The sequence below is a fragment of the Epinephelus moara genome, chromosome 23 (genome assembly GCF_006386435.1).
Source record: "Epinephelus moara isolate mb chromosome 23, YSFRI_EMoa_1.0, whole genome shotgun sequence".
NCBI lineage: Eukaryota > Metazoa > Chordata > Actinopteri > Perciformes > Serranidae > Epinephelus > Epinephelus moara.
This window is the reverse complement of record NC_065528.1, coordinates 19,740,768-19,759,865: the sequence shown is the minus strand read 5'-3', so window position 1 is coordinate 19,759,865 and position 19,098 is coordinate 19,740,768. Positions and strand designations below refer to the sequence as shown.

At 42.4% G+C, this 19,098-nt stretch overlaps 2 protein-coding genes across 2 annotated transcripts in view; both read right to left on the bottom strand.

Moving 5' to 3' along the window:
- Positions 1-7,519, bottom strand: part of ube2h (ubiquitin-conjugating enzyme E2H (UBC8 homolog, yeast)) — a 35,189-nt gene extending 27,670 nt beyond the window's left edge. The window contains exon 1 of the mRNA XM_050036027.1: positions 7,253-7,519. Within this exon, the coding sequence (XP_049891984.1) occupies positions 7,253-7,305 (53 nt within the window). The 5' untranslated portion in view covers positions 7,306-7,519. The remainder of the gene's footprint in view (positions 1-7,252) is intronic.
- Positions 7,520-9,334: 1,815 nt separating this feature from the next.
- On the bottom strand, positions 9,335-17,453 carry zc3hc1 (zinc finger, C3HC-type containing 1). Its single transcript, XM_050036536.1, has 10 exons — positions 17,270-17,453; positions 15,415-15,517; positions 14,804-14,954; positions 14,596-14,679; positions 14,357-14,484; positions 14,036-14,175; positions 13,487-13,757; positions 13,183-13,383; positions 10,403-10,609; positions 9,335-10,292 (listed from the first exon to the last, which is right to left on the bottom strand). Exons 1-10 carry the CDS (start codon positions 17,401-17,403, stop codon positions 10,218-10,220), a joined length of 1,494 nt encoding a protein of 497 aa, XP_049892493.1. The 5' UTR covers positions 17,404-17,453; the 3' UTR covers positions 9,335-10,217.
- Positions 17,454-19,098: the final 1,645 nt, after the last annotated feature.

Genomic DNA, 19,098 nt, shown 5'->3' with positions numbered 1-19,098 from the left:
CCGTGGGCAAACAAATCAGTCTCCAGCGTGCCGCTGTCCAGCAACCTCAAATCTGTAGGGGGGGGGGGGCGGACACGACTCGCGGCAGTATTTTGAATTTGAGTGCAGTAACCGTTTTGGCCACATTCTTACATACAGCGCCTTTAACTTACTTTAACCTCTGCTTATCACTGAAAACACAACATAAGCTTCACTGATCTCTGACAGGAAATGGGTTACATATGTGACAACCTTTAACTCTGAACAAAACAGACCTGTTCCTCTATACTCATGTTTAATCTTTTAATCTTTACTTTGCTTTACCTCTTTACTTTACTGCTGCCTAACAAAACATCTTAGGAAACGAACTAGACAGCTAGACAAAGCCAACAACCACAACTGTACCACAGCACTTTTTTTGTACTGCAGTTTTGTGATAATTAACCCAAAACAAACAGGCCATAAAGGCATAAAATAAGAGTTAAAAGGTTAAGACTTTGGCACAGCCATGCTGCTGATACATTTTTCTCCCTGCCACCCACTTGAACAGGTTATAGTATGTTCTGTTGTGGTTATGTTTATGGGACTACTAACAATGATGCCAGTACTATGGCATAGAGTAGGTAAGCTCACAGCCAGCTAGCTCAGACACTGTAAGTGTTTAAATTCTGATGAAGCCCTTGGTGCCAGCGTGTGCGGTCTTTGCGAGAGAAAACCTCGCAGAACGTTTTACATATCAATGGACACATGGCCCCAAAGGCCTGACTCACTGAAATCCACATGTAAATGTCTGGTAGCTGTTAGGTGCTGCACTCACTCGATGGTGGATGGGAAGTAAATTAACTCTATGAACACCTCAGTTTCATTTCGGCTTTAAAAATCAACACAGAGGCATACAAACCACCCCGGGGCTAAAACACCTTGTGATTAATATGGTGACAGTTTTGGAAATTCACATAAATGTAAAAGCTGTCTTTACAATTCACAATTTGCATGTGCAGTGAAACAATACAGAGACCTACTTCTTTTTATCTACTTAAAAAAAAAAAAAAGAATCAAACAAAAAACACCAAGCTCAATGCTCAACAGTTAACCCAAAATATAAAATTTATTTAACAATGCAGATTTGGTTCAGGTCTGACTATGCTGTTAGCTGATGGCTACCTCCCTGTGTGAGAGCTGGAGCGGCACAGAACAGCGCAGGCGAAGTTCTTTGTCTTCTCTGGTGAGAGATGAGAGCCCACCCACTGCAATCAAACGTGAATCCCTCAGCTGCTCCTCCTCTCAGCCCTTCACTAAATCAACAGTCTATTTACAGCAATAGCACAGAGCCTCTGTGTGCGTGCACGCGCCTGAGCTGCGTGCATGCACACACAAACAAAATTATCATTAATGATCACAAAACTAAGCCAGGGCAGGAGAAACAATGGCCTGAATCTGAGGCAACCATCTAATGAGCAAATCTAACAGACAAGATTTGCTGTCTGTCGTAAAGATAAAAAAAACCTGAATTTCAACACTGACATGTTGAGGAAACTGCACACAAAACCAGAATTTCTGTGTAGTGACAGACACACGGCTAATATTATGAAATTGATACAGACGAGATGTGCAGAGGGAGATTACAAGCTACAGTCAAGTGTCGGGTGTGGATAATGTAGGTTGCACTTTCCTGATAAGGCTTTTTTGCTTCATTCATACGCACACATTTCAGCCAAAACTAAGGGTCACTTTTAAGAACAGAGCTCCGTGTCACTGGCCCATATGCTAACAAATGACCAAACATGTAGCTAGCCCATCATCACTCCTTCGTTTTTCCACATTAAAGCAGCAGTGCACGTGAGCGGCAGAGGCAGAGGCAGGCTGAGCTCCCCAGCGCCAGTGAAAAAAAAATCATGTGAAACAAAGAGAGGAACTTCAGTCCATCTGTTTTTCTAAGGGAACTCAGCCATGCGTGCAGGAGGCGTCACTGTTTGCACTGCAGGATTAACAGTGAGGGCCTCAAATCTCCTAACTGTCAGAGATGCCTTGCTCCTGGACCCCCAAAACAGGACTGTCAATCAAGGTGGTGGGCCCCCCTCTGACTAGAAGAGGCCTCGTCCACAATTGACTAGGTTACCTTATGTTCACTCATGAGGAAATAAAAAGGAGAGAAAGGCAGGAGCTTGGTTAGGCCTGGGTGGTGTAGCATATTTATAAGAATAACTGCATGGACGCAGACAAACGCGTACTCAACAATCGCAAAAAAGGAGATGTCGGAAGCAGAAGTATTTGTAAGCTTTTAGATTGACAGAAAAAGATAACTAAGACAAAGGAGAGAAGAAGAAAATGTTTTTATCCTACGATTACACTCTTTTCATGAATTTCCACAAGCACACAGCCAAAGAGCCACAAGATACAAATCTTAAGACATACACCAACAAAACCATTTGAATCTAGGTATTATATCATCAGCTTTTACAACACTTAAAGACACAATAAATATCTCACTAATTCCGTACCATCACTGGCTGTCTGTGCACAGCAGGTGGGCCATTCCCCACATCGTCTTAGTCAGTGTTTGGGCTTCTTACTACAGATTAAACATTAACCTGGAGCCACAATAAACATTACACAAAGTGATAACTGGACTTTAAGGTTAACCGTATGGCCAATACCTACTGAAGCAAGGCTAAGTAGTGGAATAAACATGGCCCATCACTGGGCGTACTGTAGATTCCCATCTAAACAACATATAATTTGGCTGTGAATAATCTACAGCATCGGTTTTGTGTTTTTGTTGGTCCTGTGCGTTCACACCTACAGTATGAGCTGTTTTTGAAGGTTTCTGTAACCCTCTTAGCTTCTTTGTGTCTCCTGCTGTCAAGTTTTTTCTATTATATCATAACAACAAAGAGTTTCATGCGTTTATGCAACGCCGACACCAGACCAGAGCTTTCCCCATTCTCCTCATGAGTCCATCGTGCTCCTATTCACTCAATCGCTCTCTCGGTCAGGAACAGGCAGGAAAACTGCTGGCTCCTTCGCTACAGTAACCTGCGTCTAGTTGGTTCAGTCGCGCAATAATAGCGCTGAGTGCAGATTAGCTGTCTGTGACTGTGTGACATGGTCTGACACAGCAGCGGGAGGTGGGAGGTCACAGGGGCTTCTGTAAACGGGAAACACAAAAGACCCCACCGCTGACGCTGTCCGGATGTCATGTTGCAGAGGCACAATGGGTCCAAAACACCAAGCAGAGTGCGGATAAAGCTCAGGATTGGTATTCCACCCCGGGAGGATGGAGGGATGTGGTTCGGGAGGGGAGTAAGGGGAGGACATTAATATAAAAAAAAGGAAGAGGGGAGGGAGTGGACACTGCCCTGAAAAGCCAACCCTCTGATTGTGGACAACTGCATAAATCAGGATTACTGAAGGAATACTGCCTCAACAGTCACATCAAGGAAAATAAATCCTTGAAGCAACATGAAGCACAAATGTGACACACAACATACCTGGATCGCATGGCTAATTTGGGGTGGAATGATAAGACCCATATACACTGGCATTTACACCAGGTATCATGATGGATCCTGGGGCTGATGAAGCGTGCAGCACCCCTCCGAACAACTCCCCACAGTCTCGGATATAATTCATCTGTGGCCATGCTTCACAGGACTGCTATCCAATCACTTTCAGACCTTCCGGCAGCAACTGAAAGGTTGAAAAGTACAGCTAAGACGCAGTTTTGTTTTCATAAAAATGTCTTAAGATCTCCTCTGATGTAATGAGATTTTATATATGAACATATATACACCTCAAGGCTTCAGGCTAATGCCATTATAAAGATAAACACTTCATTAGGACGATGGACTCAGAAGTGGCTTAAGAAGTGCGGTTTCAAAGAGCTAAAGAAAGCGAGGTTTACTCATTTGAGTTAAGTCTCAAACTCTGCTCCTTGGTGTTACAAACCCATTGTTTTCCCCGCATCTTTTAGCAAGCTACCTTATTAGAGTCTATTTCTTTCATATCACATAAATTGAGCAGTATTTGTTTACCCGAAGTCACGTGACAGCATGATGTTACACATACAGCATCCAGCAATTCTTTAACCAATATAAATTAAAAATAAATTAAGCTTAAATTTCAAAATCTTTGTATAGAGTTCATCTATTAAATGACAAGTGTGAGACGCTTAGTGATCAATAACAGCCTTGTTAAGGGGATAAAAACCTTTTAAACATCTCCCTTTTGTGACCATAGAAAAATTATAAAACCACATTTATACAAACATGTCTTCTTCTTCTTCGGGTCATTCTCGACTTAATATAAACAGCTGTACAGATAATTCTACACACTTCCTTTTCTCTCCCATTCTCTGCATTAATATCCATAGGCCAGACATAACAAGAGCTCGTGCTAGCATTCAAAATAGGCTTAGTCCTTTGTAATCTACCTGTGCTCAAATTCCAGCAGCTTACTGCTTGAAAGCATTTGTAAAGCGAGTAGAACGATGAATACATGCAAATAATAGCACAACTACCTACACAGTGTGTGCAGTCAACCCCACACAACAAGCTGAATGTAAAGCTCTTTGAAATGGCACACTCCTGTCCAAGAACACAGTGTTCCAAAGTTAAAGCAACACGTCCAAAAGAAAGACTGAGAAGCCAGTGGCCAAAAGTTAGGCCCGTCACTGGAGAATAACCCCAGTTTAAGGTTTAGGACTACAGTTTGGCAAGAACTGGACAATAAACAAGTTGTCTCTTGCCACTCAAGGCTATAAGTTTGCAACAGAGGGGTGTGAAAGAGTAAGGGATACGCAGAAAAATCCAGTGTAAAGTCAGTGTAAACCAACACTTAATGCCTTCTCCGTGACTATATGTCAATAGATAGCACAAAGAGTTCAGGCTAGTGGCATGCACACACAAAGACTGTACATTTGGTGTTGAAAGCAGGCTGCCATCCATCGGCCTGGCTTAGGACAAAGCTTAAACCCAGTGATACGACATGCTGAGGTCATTCTGACATTCATTTTCATGAATTCCCTAATGGCCCACGCTCTAGATTCTCAGCTCTCCGGTGGCTGCAGCAAATTAATGCGTGAGGGCTCTCAGTGTCAGCCCATAAGAAAGAAGCTGCTCCTGTCTAAAAGGCGGTGTGAGTTTCGGGTTTTGGTTACACCAGGGGGAGAAGCAGGGATAGGGAGCACAGAGAGGAGGTTGTTACGGCTAGCTTTGCTCTGGGGACACAAACAGAAGGAAGGAACTGTTTCCCATACCAGTAACCTGGAGGAGCCCTCCCTACTTTAACCCAACAAGATGGACTCGTCAGCTGAGAATCTATGTGTTATGTAAGACAGTCCATACATATAAACACACATGGCTTTCTTCCACAACATTTGCTGACTACTGCTCACCAATGCCATCGTAAAAAACAAACATAAGTCATTGTGTGGACTTAAGCAGGTGGTATACTGAAACAGCAAACCTGCTCTTGCCTGTCAGTCAAGTTGCTCAAGAAGGACAAGGGGTGACTGTGTGTGCTGCAATCCTTAAAAACTCTTGGTCTGCCTGCTTCACCACTCTGTCATGGCTGCCATAGCCTACACATTAGCGGAGTCGAGCGGGGGGGGGGGGGAGCAGAAACTTGCTCAAACAAGCACTGTTGCTAGCTAGCAGACGTAATAAAACGCCTTAGGCAACTGGCCAAAATAACAACAGACATGTAGCTTGAAAAGAACATGCTGCAGCTTCCTTGTTGATGTGTACTTACACACTGCAGCCACATGCAGTTTCAAATGTATAGGCAGCTGAATGCAGCTCCAATGTGATGGTACAAGGCAGGATGTATTATGAAATGTAGAATCTCTATTGCATAATCAGATATGTAAGCAAACACAACTAAAAATATAGTAATTCTTCAATTTCATTAAACACTTAAAAGGGATCAAACTACCAAGATTTTCAAACTTTCCCTTTTTAATCACTATGATCACCCTTTTGGGACAACTTTCCCTTGTTTTTGGTTCGTTTTGACCAGCCCTTCTCTAACCCCATATTTGACTAAGCTGTACAGCCATCCCATCAGCTGTTCTTAGTCCCTCCCTCTTGTGGTTTCCGGCTAGTAACAGGCTACCCAATCATTAAGCTGGTTTCCACTGTGCTGGGACAAAAACAAACTACTTGTTCATACTGTTCTTCTAGAACATCGCATGGACTGGAAATGTATTGTTATGGTCTACTTTAGAGCTCCCTCTGCACAGCCCCAAGTGAAGTTGAACAAATAAATCAGCAGCACAAAAGTAAACAGGGCGACTTGAAAAGCAGAACACACTGGATGTTGCCTAAAAGTTCAAGTATTCAACAGTGAAAACGACTGCAGGCTCATGACACCTGCTGTACCACTTCACAAACAGCTGCCACCTTCACTCCCAACTCCAATATCTATGAAAAACAACACATTACAACCACTTAGAAATGACACAAGTTACCCTGCCATATATTTGCCTGCAGACACTGAAGTACAGTGAGACACACAGATCAGGTGGCCATTTTGATGTTGAAATTAACCAGCACACTAGCCAGCCAGCTCAGCAGCGTTACAAGGTAACATCTCAAGTGGCAGAGGCAATAACACAATTAGAAAACCCTCAGTAGGGTTACAAAGCAAAGCTTATGAGACCCTGAATGCAGCATTAACGCCAACGTGTTTTTTACGAGCAGAACAAAAGACAGCAGCATTTTCAGTTGACGTTAGCCTTACGTTATGTAAACAAGCTCCAGTGTCAACGTGTAAAGGGGCAGTTTGACAACAACAGGCTGAACAATGAAAAGAATAAAAATTAAAATGGCCATAAGGTGTTAATACAGTCTACCGCTGCCAGGTAGTGGTGCAACAAGATGACAGACATTCCTGGAAAAGGAGAGTAACGTTAGCGTCTGCTCGGCTGTTGCAGTAATTTTCAAATATAGACACCAAGCTAGACAGCTAACGTTACAAATATACAGAGTTGGACAAATGGATATGGGAGCGATGTGATTAGCGTTAGCTAACACAGCTGTCCCGATAAGCGACTGAAGCTTCGCAGGACAGAAATAGCTAACACTTGGCTTTGCTAGCAAAATGTTGTTTACACAAAAACACCAGTCATTCACAATGAAAGCTCTTTCTGCTTTGGGTTACGAAGCTAAACAGGCAGCATCGACAAATAGCTCGTATCACATTTTCACATACATCAGGACATAGCTGACGAGACAGCGAATGAGCGACTGTTGTTTATGTTCTGAAAGGATACAGTTTCACCACATCGGTATCCATTCGCCTTTTACCCGGACTTGGAGACGACATTTTTCCTATTTCCACCGCAGAACACCAGTAAGTAAACTGAAAGCTAGCCCCCGAAACGCTAGACAGTCTAGCAAACGGTACTATCCGAAAGTTAACATTTGCCTTCGGAAATGTTCACAGCAAAACGTCCTCACAGTCCAACGTCTCTGTCCTAGTGAGTAGCTGAGCTAACGTTAGACCTCCGCTGTTCACTGCCTCTCATCGTTCTGACCATGGTTCTGACAAGCTGGGATCCCTCCGCGGACTACGTCATAAATCTGCGACGATACGTCACCACAAAGTGCTGTCTTTGTAGTTTTATGTAGAAAACCTTTGGTTTTCTATCTTAAAATGCAAGTGAACGTGCCATTTGACACCACTTAAACTGTTATTTTATATCTAGAGATTAAGAAACATTATTAGAAATAAGACAAAGAAGAAACCTAAGTGTGAAGTCTTCAGGGTTTTGCAATAGAGTAGGTTGCCCTCATTTCTGTGGCACTGGCTCTGTCTTGGTTTTGTCTGTCTTCCATGTTCTGTGTCAGAGGAAGGTGACACACCCACATATAAGTCAAGATAGCTGGCATCTGACAATCCTTGAAATCCCAATGACACTAACAGTGAAGAAAATGTTGCAGCACATAGATCTTTACATCTCATTTGTGCCTTCTCCCTGCTAAATGACCAAATGAGATTTAAATGGATGGTTCAAAATGTTTAAAGCAAGACTGCATAGGGGGAACTTATCCATAGATATTATATTACATACAGTAGATGTCAGCTGGCACACACCCCGTTTGCAGAAGCAGGCTCAAGTCAAACATGGACGCCAAGCAGTCTTCTGCTGTGGAGGCGTACGCAACAAAGCAGCCACCTAAAAAAAATCTCCCCTAAAAAAAAAATCAGTTTTAGTTTAATTGTATTTAATTTTCAACGGGAAAATGAAGCCTCTCTTTCAAGCCAGACTCCATTGACAAAAACAGTGATTTAACACTGCTGAACACAGCTGTTGCTGGTCGAGCACTGCCTCAAACATTCATTTTGTTTGTGTTATTGTGTGACTTTGGGGTGTAAAAGGGTTAGTACAGATTCAACAAAGTCACACAATAACACACACAGTAACAAACATGTTAAAGCAGCAGTAGACCAGCAGCTCCTGTGTCCAGAGATCTAAAATGACTGTTTTGTCAATGGAGTCTGGTGGTTCTGACAAGAGCAAAGATGGAGAACTGAAGCCATTAACAGCTTTCTTGTTGGAACGAGCTGTCTGACAGAAAGGTAAAGCAGTAAGAATACTGTCAATATAGCATATACTTAAACTGATAGATTTTTTTAGATCCAACTTATTTAGGTGGCTAAAATAAGTTTTTTGCTGACCCCATCCACAGCAGTACATTGCTTAGAATTCATGTCCGACTCCAGCCTGCTTCTCCAAACTGGGGCATGCTGACCACAGTTCTACTGTATGTAATACACTGACTATGGATAAGTACCTCATACAACCCCACTTCAAAAATCTGGAATATCCCTTTAAGTGAAGTTGAAATATACAGTATACAAAAAAAGACTGAATGAAGAGTGTTTTCAGGAGCACAATCATGGCTACAAATATTCATACCATTGCTCCAAGGACGCCCTCATACCTGCTCAGATAACTGCAATAGTTTTTTCATGTGTCCTCAAATGATCCAGCGACAAGGCTGCCTATTGATAAACACGTAATAGTCATTTGTATAAAACTGTGTATTCCGAGGAACACAGTGTTTGTGTAACCGTCATCTCTCTGAACCAGAAGTTAGGATGTTTACAGGCAACAAAATGGCTGCCAGTGAGTGAGTGCTGAACAGTAACATAGAGCAGCAAATGGAATAGATGAGGTAATCACAGATCACATTTGTGTAAAATCACAGAAAACCTTTCAGAAGTCAGTCACTGTGCAACTTGCAACAGTTGGTACTAAAATAGAATCTTCTATCTATAATCTAATCATTTCATTCTTCTTCTGTTGAGTGACAATCTCAGAGGATCAACATGCAAAGTGAAACAAAACTTTCAGAAGAGCATTTTATTAAACCCTTTTAGGAAACTCTACGAAGATAAAAGTACATGCAAGATAGAGAGGACTGCATTAGCAGTGAGATGTCAAAGGAAGGCAAAAGGAAGTACAAGCCATCCTGAAACTAATAGAAAACAGGTTTGTAGTTCATGGCACGTGGTTCTACCTGCCTGCAGTAATCAGGATTGACAAAATGAAAACACTACTCCAAAAGGATTGTTCTTTTCAAAGAGAACTCATGTCCACGTTAACTTTCAAGCACAACAGTACACACACAGAAAAATGACTTCCTCACAGTTTGTTTTTTTTGCTAATCTGAGGTTAAAAATTGACCACTCCCTCATATGACTCAACATACATTGAAGGTAAACATCGCCTTTCCAGTGTCAAGCCGTTTAGCCCGTTCTCACAGATCTCTTGTCTCTTATATTCCACAGAAATACATACTGTCATGTTGTCACGAAGACTACCGAGGCAGACTTCATGTGAGGTTAGTAAATGCCTTCTTTGTGGCCAATTGGTACACTGAGATGTGTTCTATTACTTGATGACTACATACTGTATGTATACACATGATCCAAGGGCTGTAGTGGCCCCTATATCTGCACATCCCAATCAGAATTCAAAGGTTTAAAAGCCACACTGGCATCCTTCACATATGTCACTGTTCACAGAGAAGACACTCATTCATTTGCCTAAAGACACATTCCACTTCTTTTCCCTCCAGAAACACTTTGACTGTAAACACGACTTTAACGGATGGCATACATCGATATGATACGACACTCCTGTCATTGGTACTCCGGACTCTGTGCCACAGAAAGAAAGAGGGCAGTTCATCGGTTCAGTGTTGCGATGCTGTTCGGATGGAAACAGTCTACTGAGACGGAGAGGAGGATACCTGCCACTGACGGAATATAGCAAACACCCTTTTAGACTTGTCACGGGGGCCCTTGCAGGAAAAAGAGAACAAAGAAATGTCAGATATTGTTTAAATTAAAAGCTGTATGGCCAAGTGGCACCAGTGAAATAAGGAAACAAAGTTCATAAATCTTGACTTGCCTGTCCTGGACTGCCTCCTGCTGTATTGGAGTTCTTCTTCATGGGCATGAGGAGATCTAGAGCAGCCTTCCAGCCCTGTTGATTAAGTGTTGAGTCTCGATCAGACAACGTCCCTGGCTCCACATTCTCCTTTCCCACAGAGATCCAGGGACACCAGTCTCTGTGCTGAGCGAGGGGGTCAAATACGTTCTTGTGCATGAGCTCATCCTGAAAGAGAAGGAATTAGGTTGTAATTTAAAAGTAAGAAATGCAAAACCTTCTTTCAAATTTAAAGGGTCAGTCCACCCCAAAATCATGGAACACTTAGCTTGTGGAGCTCAAAGCACCAAAAAAAAAAGAAAATGCAACAGCAATGTCTCTTTCCAGACATCATGATCCTCTTACTTATGATAACCCACAGACCTTGTTGTGAGCAGTTTCATGTAGGAACTATTTTCTTTCTAGCGAAGTACATCCACCAACCGTATCACTACGCAGAAGGAAACGTACATCTACTCATTGATGAGGGGCTTGTGCTTGTGACAGTGCGAAATGTAAACATTTTTTCCACTCACTCTTACATAATATTGGCATAATTTTCAGGTGTTTGATGATTGTATAGTGTTAACGTCCTGTGCTATGACTATGATGAAACACTGCTTGCAAAGTAGGGGTTTTTGACCGTTATTGTCACCTCAGAAGAATTTCTGCTCCCTCTACCTGTGTACAATTCATCATCATCGTCGTTTTCGTCATTGGCTGATGTTACTTATACCAACTAACTCTTTTGGTGTCTTATAAACCCATGAGGGTTGGGCACTTTTAGGTGCATGACACGGGAATAAAAGAAACTAAACTAAACTATACCCCCAGGATTGAACCAGCGTTGATTTTGTATTAGAAAGAGTTAACCAGCACTGATCGACTCAGCTTCACCATCCAGGTCGAGAGGTGGACTGTCAATTTTAATGGGAAAGGCACACCACCAGAGTTTCTTACAACCAGGGTGGGACAAATTATGTCAATGGATGCCAATGAGGGGTGCACAGTTGTGACGCAGCTATCACAGGTCGCCACAGTAGAATGTGGACACCTGACCTGAGCCCGATGGGACCCATCAGAACCCGATGGGGCCCGATGGGACCTGATGGGACCCGTCAGAACCCGATGGGTTGGGCCAGGTTCGGATTACAAATCAGAAATTTTGCTTGGGTTCGGTCACTTGACATGCTGCTGTGTTGTGCTATGGCCTATTCAAGTGCTGGAATTTACGTGACGGCCTGAACACAACACAGGCCAATAGTTACATTTCAGGCAGGAGGCAGTAAATATTCAGACTGAGCTAATGAAAAGGGAGGACAAGCTGTAACCATGATAACAGTTACTATGTCAGGGAACAAACTGCGTCAGGCTCAGTTATAACTGTCTCAGACTCAGGTCGGGTTTGGTCAGGAAAATGCGGCCCGAGTCGCGCTCTACGCCACAGCCAATAAACAAATTCTACGATGATAGTGTAAACATTTTCAGTTGCAATTGAACTATGTGGCAAACCAGTTAACTTTGTTTATGGCTGTGATTAATTTTGTGATGTTCTAATATATAGTGTACAGTGACAAACTCAAGTGCGAAACACTAGCTCTGAATTTAATGTGTCTACTCCCCACCCTTTTCCAGCACCTGAGGTAATTGGTATGCATCGCATCCAGGTTGTGACCCAGGTAATTTCTGAATTATCATGACCAGGGATTAACCCATGTTGGCTGGACTGATTTGAACTGACAAAGGAAAGGCTGAGCACAGGTCAGATAATCCCTGATCACTGGTGTAAAAAAGGTAGCCTATTAATAAGAAATTAGCTGCACTGACTTCTATGTAACAGATCTCCTCGGTAATACAAATGTAGAAAAAATCTGTCATGCACAAATGAGACTGCATAGAGGTGAGAACTAAAGATGTAATGAATGATGAACTGTGCAGCACTTGTAGTGTAAAGAGTTAATCCTAATCAAGTAAAAGTGTTGTACTGCATAAGTTGATTGTGAAGCAATGTAAAAGGGTTAAAAGACATATAACGTACCATGTTCTGTATAATGAAAACATACACACACACTCAAATGCTTGTATTACCTAACACACATTTAAAAGGTCTATATTATATAAGAGCACAAGGGACTGCATAAAGAAAGTCCCTAAGATTCACATGTTTTTTTAAAATAAAGTAAAAGCAAAGCCGAAGCTAAGGGTGGGAAATTTGGGAACTTCCAAACGCAAAACGAAAGTGATACACCATTAAAATCAGGCCCGTTCACGATTGGACAAAAAGAAAAAGGTTGCCACCAATAGCTTTGCATTGAAGTGGGATGGATTAGCAAAAGAAGGTGGAGACTCTCTCCAGTCTCCACCAGCATAAAAGCAGAAGCACTAAGAGTTGTTTTTCAGTCCGGCTCCGGGGCTTGACTCGATGAGTTGTATGTGTTGAAGCTTGTGAACACATTAAACTCGATTGCATCGGACTCTGCCTGTCTCCAGTGTTTCTTTGAATATTACTTAGTTGAATCCAAGGTACCAGATCGAAATCAGAGGACAACTGAGAAGCTACGCCGAGGACACGGTCGGGAGCCTACAGGCCCAATTCCAAGCACCGATTTTTGTTTCTACACACTATCTGTTAAAATCATTGACAATACTCTCAAAACATTGCCTTAATGATCAGGCAGCACTGTCTTAGAAGTTAAGAAGCCCTGCGCCTTAATAAAGCATAAAAAACAAGACGTGAAATCAGCAATAAAGTTAGTTCTTACAGGACCACCAAATGATGAGAGGCACAGGCGTTTAGGAGGGTGATACAGGCTGGCAGCGCCATCAGCCCCAGAGTTGTCCCCCTGTCCTTTATTGCGAGTCGCAGGCCTTTTGCCCCTGGGCAAAGGACTCTGCAGCTCTTCACTGGGGCTTGGTGAGTCTCTGCTTCGGGCACGCAAAGACACAGGGGAGGCTCCCTCACCCTGTAAGACACACCAGAGCATGGTCATAAAAAGCAGTTTGGTACATTTTCCATTGTTATCGAGAGAATCCTTGCTGATCAGCTTTCATTTGGCTAAAGCTTGCCTGGTCAGAGCGGGTGGAGTCCTGGCTCCTCAGCTTCATGCGACATGGAGTTGTAGCAGGGGTGGATGACGCAGAAGCAGGCTGGTCCACCTGACCCTCATGTGGGACTGCTGAGGCAGGACCTGTTGTGTTAGCAGGGGGGCCTACAGTGTTGGGTGAGACATCTCCATCACCTGACGTTCCCTCCATCTGGTGGAAGTTCCACAAGCCCACCTTGCGCATACAGTAGGAGCAGGTGAGGATGGGCAGGTTCATCGCGTGCAGAGCTGGGCTGAGATAAAGAAATCCATGGCTCAGACATCTCAATCAGGTGGGGGAGTGCTAAAAATGTTAATGCCATGTTTCTCTTGGTTTCCTGAATGAACTCCCCTGAACTTTCATTGTATTTTCTTTCATGCAACTATTTTCTCTATTAAAAATTTGTGGAAATTAGCTTCCATGTTTGCTAACTCAGGTTTATGGCAATATATGTATATATAGAGAGATAGAGATGTCTTTTTTTTTTAAAGTACATAGTGTATTGAAGAGTCAAGAAGGGTTTCATCTCACCTTGCAGCCCAGCCACAGAGAGAAACAATGCATGCAGCCACCTGGACCGCCAAAGGTTGAGAACATGGAGAATCTCCCTTTCTTTTTTGTTCGTCCTCGATCAGCTGCAGTATAACACTGATAACATCCTCAGTCAAAGACTGCAAGGAAACAGTGGAGATTAATTACATGTCATGTTTTCTAATAGTTGAATACATCTACACGTAAAGTTCACATTTTTCAACAATGAATATGACCTCCAGGAAAAGGCCCTTTTTGTAATGTGAACATAATGCTTAAGAGTGCGTTAGTGTGTAACTCTTGAATTCTCTCCTGCCTCACCATAGACTTTAGCTGCTCTGGCTTCATGGCAGGCAGCTGCTGTGCAAGGAGACAGGTGCGCTGGAAGCGCTCTAGGAAGGCAGCAAGAAGTGCTGATGGTTCACAGGCTGGAACCAGCCAGTACCGCTCTGAAATGACATCAACATTCACCTTAATATTTGTATTAGCTGAAATTCAATGGTCATGTTATACATTATTTTTGTTAAAATATGTATGCAGTACAGAGTGCTTGCTCCTACCTGGACATGGAAAGTCAGGCCAGGGGCAAAACTTTTCATGCTGCGTCTGAAGTTGCCTTGATATCTCTGCAATGCGGGTTCCATCTATAAAATAAAAAAGGACAGTGGCTTGACCTTTAATTTTTTGGCAGTCTGGCAACATCAGCCTGACCTTGCCAAAATAAAGTGTGCCTTTGACTTTTTCTGAGGCTTTAAAAGTGTTGCTCACATTTTTCAAAGTCTAAAGTTGGTTGTAGTGATGCACAAAGGAAAGCCTGGCAGCTGGAGCACTTGAGCATATCGCAGCCGACGTTGATCCAGCCATATCTGGCACACATCAGGGGGGACAGTGTGCGGGGTTTGCCTGCCCATTTCAAACAGTGCGATGCTAAGGAAAATCTCACTCTGACACAAAACAAGTATTGTCACATTCATTATTACTCAGGACATATCTATACATTTCTGCCATGGATCATCTGCTTTATCTTACATGAAACTAGGCCTGGGCGGTATCAATGTATTCCCACCTTTGTTCCTTCCTGACATTTCACCAGGGTCAACAGTACATGGCAGTATTTGTGTATTAAAAGCATAAAAGCTGAGCTACTGGTGATAGAAGTTATTGCAGTAAATATGTCATTGTCTAGCCTGCAATGCTGTGTTTCTAATACGCAGTTAGCCTACCTAGACAACATGAACAGGCTACATGAAATATTAAAAAACACCAAAATTACAGATCAACAACTGCTGTCTTTATCAGTGATCAACTGGTTGTGTAATACAAGACCAACCGTGAATGCCTCATACTGGGTGAAAAGGTCAAAATGGGTAAAAGGATATTGAATAGGACTCCACTCTTGAGAAAAAGGCTTCTTCATTCGTCGCCTGACAAGGTGCTTGAGTGTCGCTTTTTACTTCCAGAACTTTCCCATTTCCGTGTCCGCTGAAATCCAAATAAAGGGAAAACATATTTTCAGTTTCAAGACACTTGCTAAGTCAGCCGCTGACACTGATTAAATTAATGTGTACTGCATGCACTTGCAAGCCGCAAGGCCTTTGACCCAAACCAAGAAACATGACCACATCACACCAGTTTGTTTTAGGACTGACTTTGAAATCTTACTGATTACTTTTAAGGCTCTTCATGGCCTGGCTCCAGATAACATGTCAGACCTGTTAGTCTCCTATGAACCTCTGCATAGTTTGAGATTCTTGCTTGATCCAGAGTCCAGGCCCCAAGCCCCAAGGCTCTGGTATGACCTGCCCAAGGGTATATAAGACTGGCTGAGTCACTGGCTTCACTGAAGTCTCTCCTAAAAACAGATTTCTAGGGAAAGTATATCCTGACTTAATCTGAGCTGTCTGTCTATTTCATTGATATCTTATTGAAAATCTTATTAATTACTTTAAAGGCTCTTCATGGCCTGGCTCCAGACTACATTTCAGACCTGTTAGTCCCCTATGAACCTCTGCATAGTTTTGGGCATGTCCCACTGGTAGGAGGCCCCGGGGCAGACCCAGAGCAAGCTGGAGGGATTACATATCTCATCTGGCCTGGGAACACCTTGGGGTCCCCCAGGAGGAGCTGGAAAGTGTTGCTCGGCCTGCTACCCCCGCGACCTGGCCTCGGATAAGTGGATGAAAATGAATGGATGGATAGTTTGAGATCCTCGGGCAGAGGTCTTCTGTTTGTTCCAGAGTCCATGCTGAAGACAAAAGGGGACAAAGCTTTTGCGATCAGAGCCCTGAGGCTCTGGTATGACCTGCCCGAGGATACAAGACTGGCTGAGTCACTGGCTTCGCTTCAGTCTCTCCTAAAAATGGACTTCTTCAGAAAGCATATCCTGACTTAATCTGAGCCGTCTATTTGAAAGCTATATTAATGATGTTATTTACGTATTTATTATGCTGATCATGATTTTAGTTTTCGCCTTCCTTATTTTATCTTTTACTCAGCCAACATTTTATAACATGGTGTGTTTCACTCTTCTTGTGTTTAATTTCATTGTACAGCACTTTGTTAACTGTGCTGTGACAGGTGCTATATAAATAAAGTTTATTATTATTATGTTGCTATTATAAGATTGCTAATTCCTCATAATAAATGTGCACAGGTAGGCTGCAATGCTTGCTGCAGGCCTACATTTAATCAAACAACAACAATTTTCATACAACAGGCAGCACAGGAGCAGTAACATGCAGCATTTCATTTGAATGAAAGTTGCGTAACGCGAGAAAAAAAATGGAGAACTGCTCCATTCTCCCGAGCTCCAAAACCTGTCTACCACAGTAATGCATGATAAATTAATTTAACCTGGTAGCTGGACAGCTAGTTGAAAACAGTCCAGAAATAAATAGCAAACTCACAGAGTGCCATGTTACACAGAACTTTAGGTCCCCACCCCCCTTATCTGTAGCGTGCACGCGAGCGATAGCACCATGGCTACCAAAACAAATGTGTCCGGCAGACGGACTAAACAACAAGCAAGCACAACAATGTTGTCCAAACTCCTGCTCCCGGCCTTCAAGCTCCCAAAAGCTGTGGAGACTCGCCAATCTTCAAAATACGCCGAGTGAAGGCGGCTAAAGAAGCACAGCTCTCGAGGCTAAGTGGCTAACCAAATTAGCTTCTGTCAACTTCTTCTTCGGCCCCTTCAACTCAAACAAACCGCGCGCGACCGTTCAAAACCCGCACCTGTTGGATCCGTTGTCTGCCGATGACACTCCTGCGTTCAGAAGTTCACGGACTTTCTCCGGAGATGCGAACGAAGACTTTTGTTGATTAGTGTTGCCGAGACGATCCCCGCGACTGCCGCCGAGAGTCGCCATGATCGGCTCTGTGGTCCCCCGGAAAATAAAACCTGAGAGCAATCGTTCCGCTTTGTAAGACCCCAACCACAGCACATGATCGGGCCCACTGACCCTCCCTGTGTTCGTCACTGACAAACTCATTTGAATTCTGTGTTCTTTATCTGGCACATCTGGACATACCTATCAGAATGTCCTTTTTAAATATTTATCCAGAGGGAGTTATTTATTCATCACAACAGAAAACCAGAGCCATAAAAGTGATTTATTATGAGGCAGCTCGATTCAGGGCCGTATCTATGGAGTCATGGAGGGGCCAAATCTGCAAGGGGTTCTGAGGCTTCCCTATTTCCTATGTTATATTATTCATTATTTATTATTTATCATAGTAAAGTATAGCTATACAGTCCTACTATATAGTTATGCTAGATATGAAAGCTACTGCTGTCTACATAGACTCCATATTCAGCGCAACATAATTTATTGGCATTTTACTCAAACTTCATGTGGTCTATATAAAATAATAAAGACATTAATCTTATTTAAATATGTCCATGAGCCTTGTTTTGCAGCGGTACAACAACAAAATTTGGACAAACCACATGCAGAACTGCAGTACACTGTAAATCTAAAACTGGGATGGAAATTTGTTAAGTTAATTTATGATTATAACTGCATTTTCTAATAATATTTTGGACAGAAGTGCGCTGTTGCCTGTCATGCAATAGCACTTTTTTTGGTTTATGTTTTATCAATATATTGGGAAGAACATTTTTACCATATTTGAATACTGGGGCAATGTGTCCCTCCCAATATAAATTGTAATAACTACCTTGGCTCATTTTATCATTTTTTTTTAAATTTCATTAATTTATTGGCAGATTGAGTTACCTTATTCAAAGTAGGATTCAATTTTAATAGTTTTTTCATTTTACACAGAATAAGCAACCTCATTTTATTTTCATGCAGTTTTTTCACTCTGGCCTTAAACACACACATGCACAAACAGGACCTATACATGCATTAAATGGATAGGCGCCCTGAGCAGTTGGGGAGTTATGGTCTTGCTTAAGGGTGCCTTGGCCAGCTACCAGTCCATGCTCTATATTTGGTCTGGATGGGGACTTGAGCAGGTGGCCCCTGGTTCCCAAACCAAGTCCCTGATGACTGAGCTAGTGTCGCCCAACTTGATGTTTACAACCTCGCAAGGAGTTGAAATGCTTCACTTTAAAGCGTTTTTATGACACTAGTGGGTCTACTATAGGGGAAATTATTAGGATCCTTTAAGTACAACAATGTAAAAAAAAAAGACTCCATCACAAGTAAAAGTCCTAAAAGAAGCACAGAAGTGGTGTCATCACATCCTCATTGCCAGCTCATGGATCAGTCTAAGAATCAAAGTAAGATTTAATATCAAGTGGGCCTATGTTTTTACTTACAAGGAATTTGGTGTTTGGTGCATACAATAAACATATTAAGTGGATATTAAAATGAAAAGCAAAGTACTGCAGTGGTCAAGAATGTAATTACAGAACAGGACATTTACAATACAATATGAGAAAGATACTATAAATAAAATGACATAACAAATACGTACACTAGAATGACAAAGCTGTTCAGTTTTGTGCAAAAATATTGAACAAGATATGTGTAAGAGTTCATTGTATGGTAAATATGTGCAATGTACAGGGATAAGAGTCCAAGATGTGCATTAAT

Coding starts and splice junctions, on each gene's coding strand:
- zc3hc1 (XM_050036536.1), bottom strand. CDS start 17,403: ATGGCGACTCTCGGCGGCAGTCGCGGGGATCGTCTCGGCAACACTAAT. Junction 14,680..14,803: donor AACTTTAGACTTTGAAAAAT/GTGAGCAACACT, acceptor TTTATTTTATAG/ATGGAACCCGCATTGCAGAG. Junction 10,610..13,182: donor TCTCATCATTTGGTGGTCCT/GTAAGAACTAAC, acceptor CTTCTCTTTCAG/GATGAGCTCATGCACAAGAA.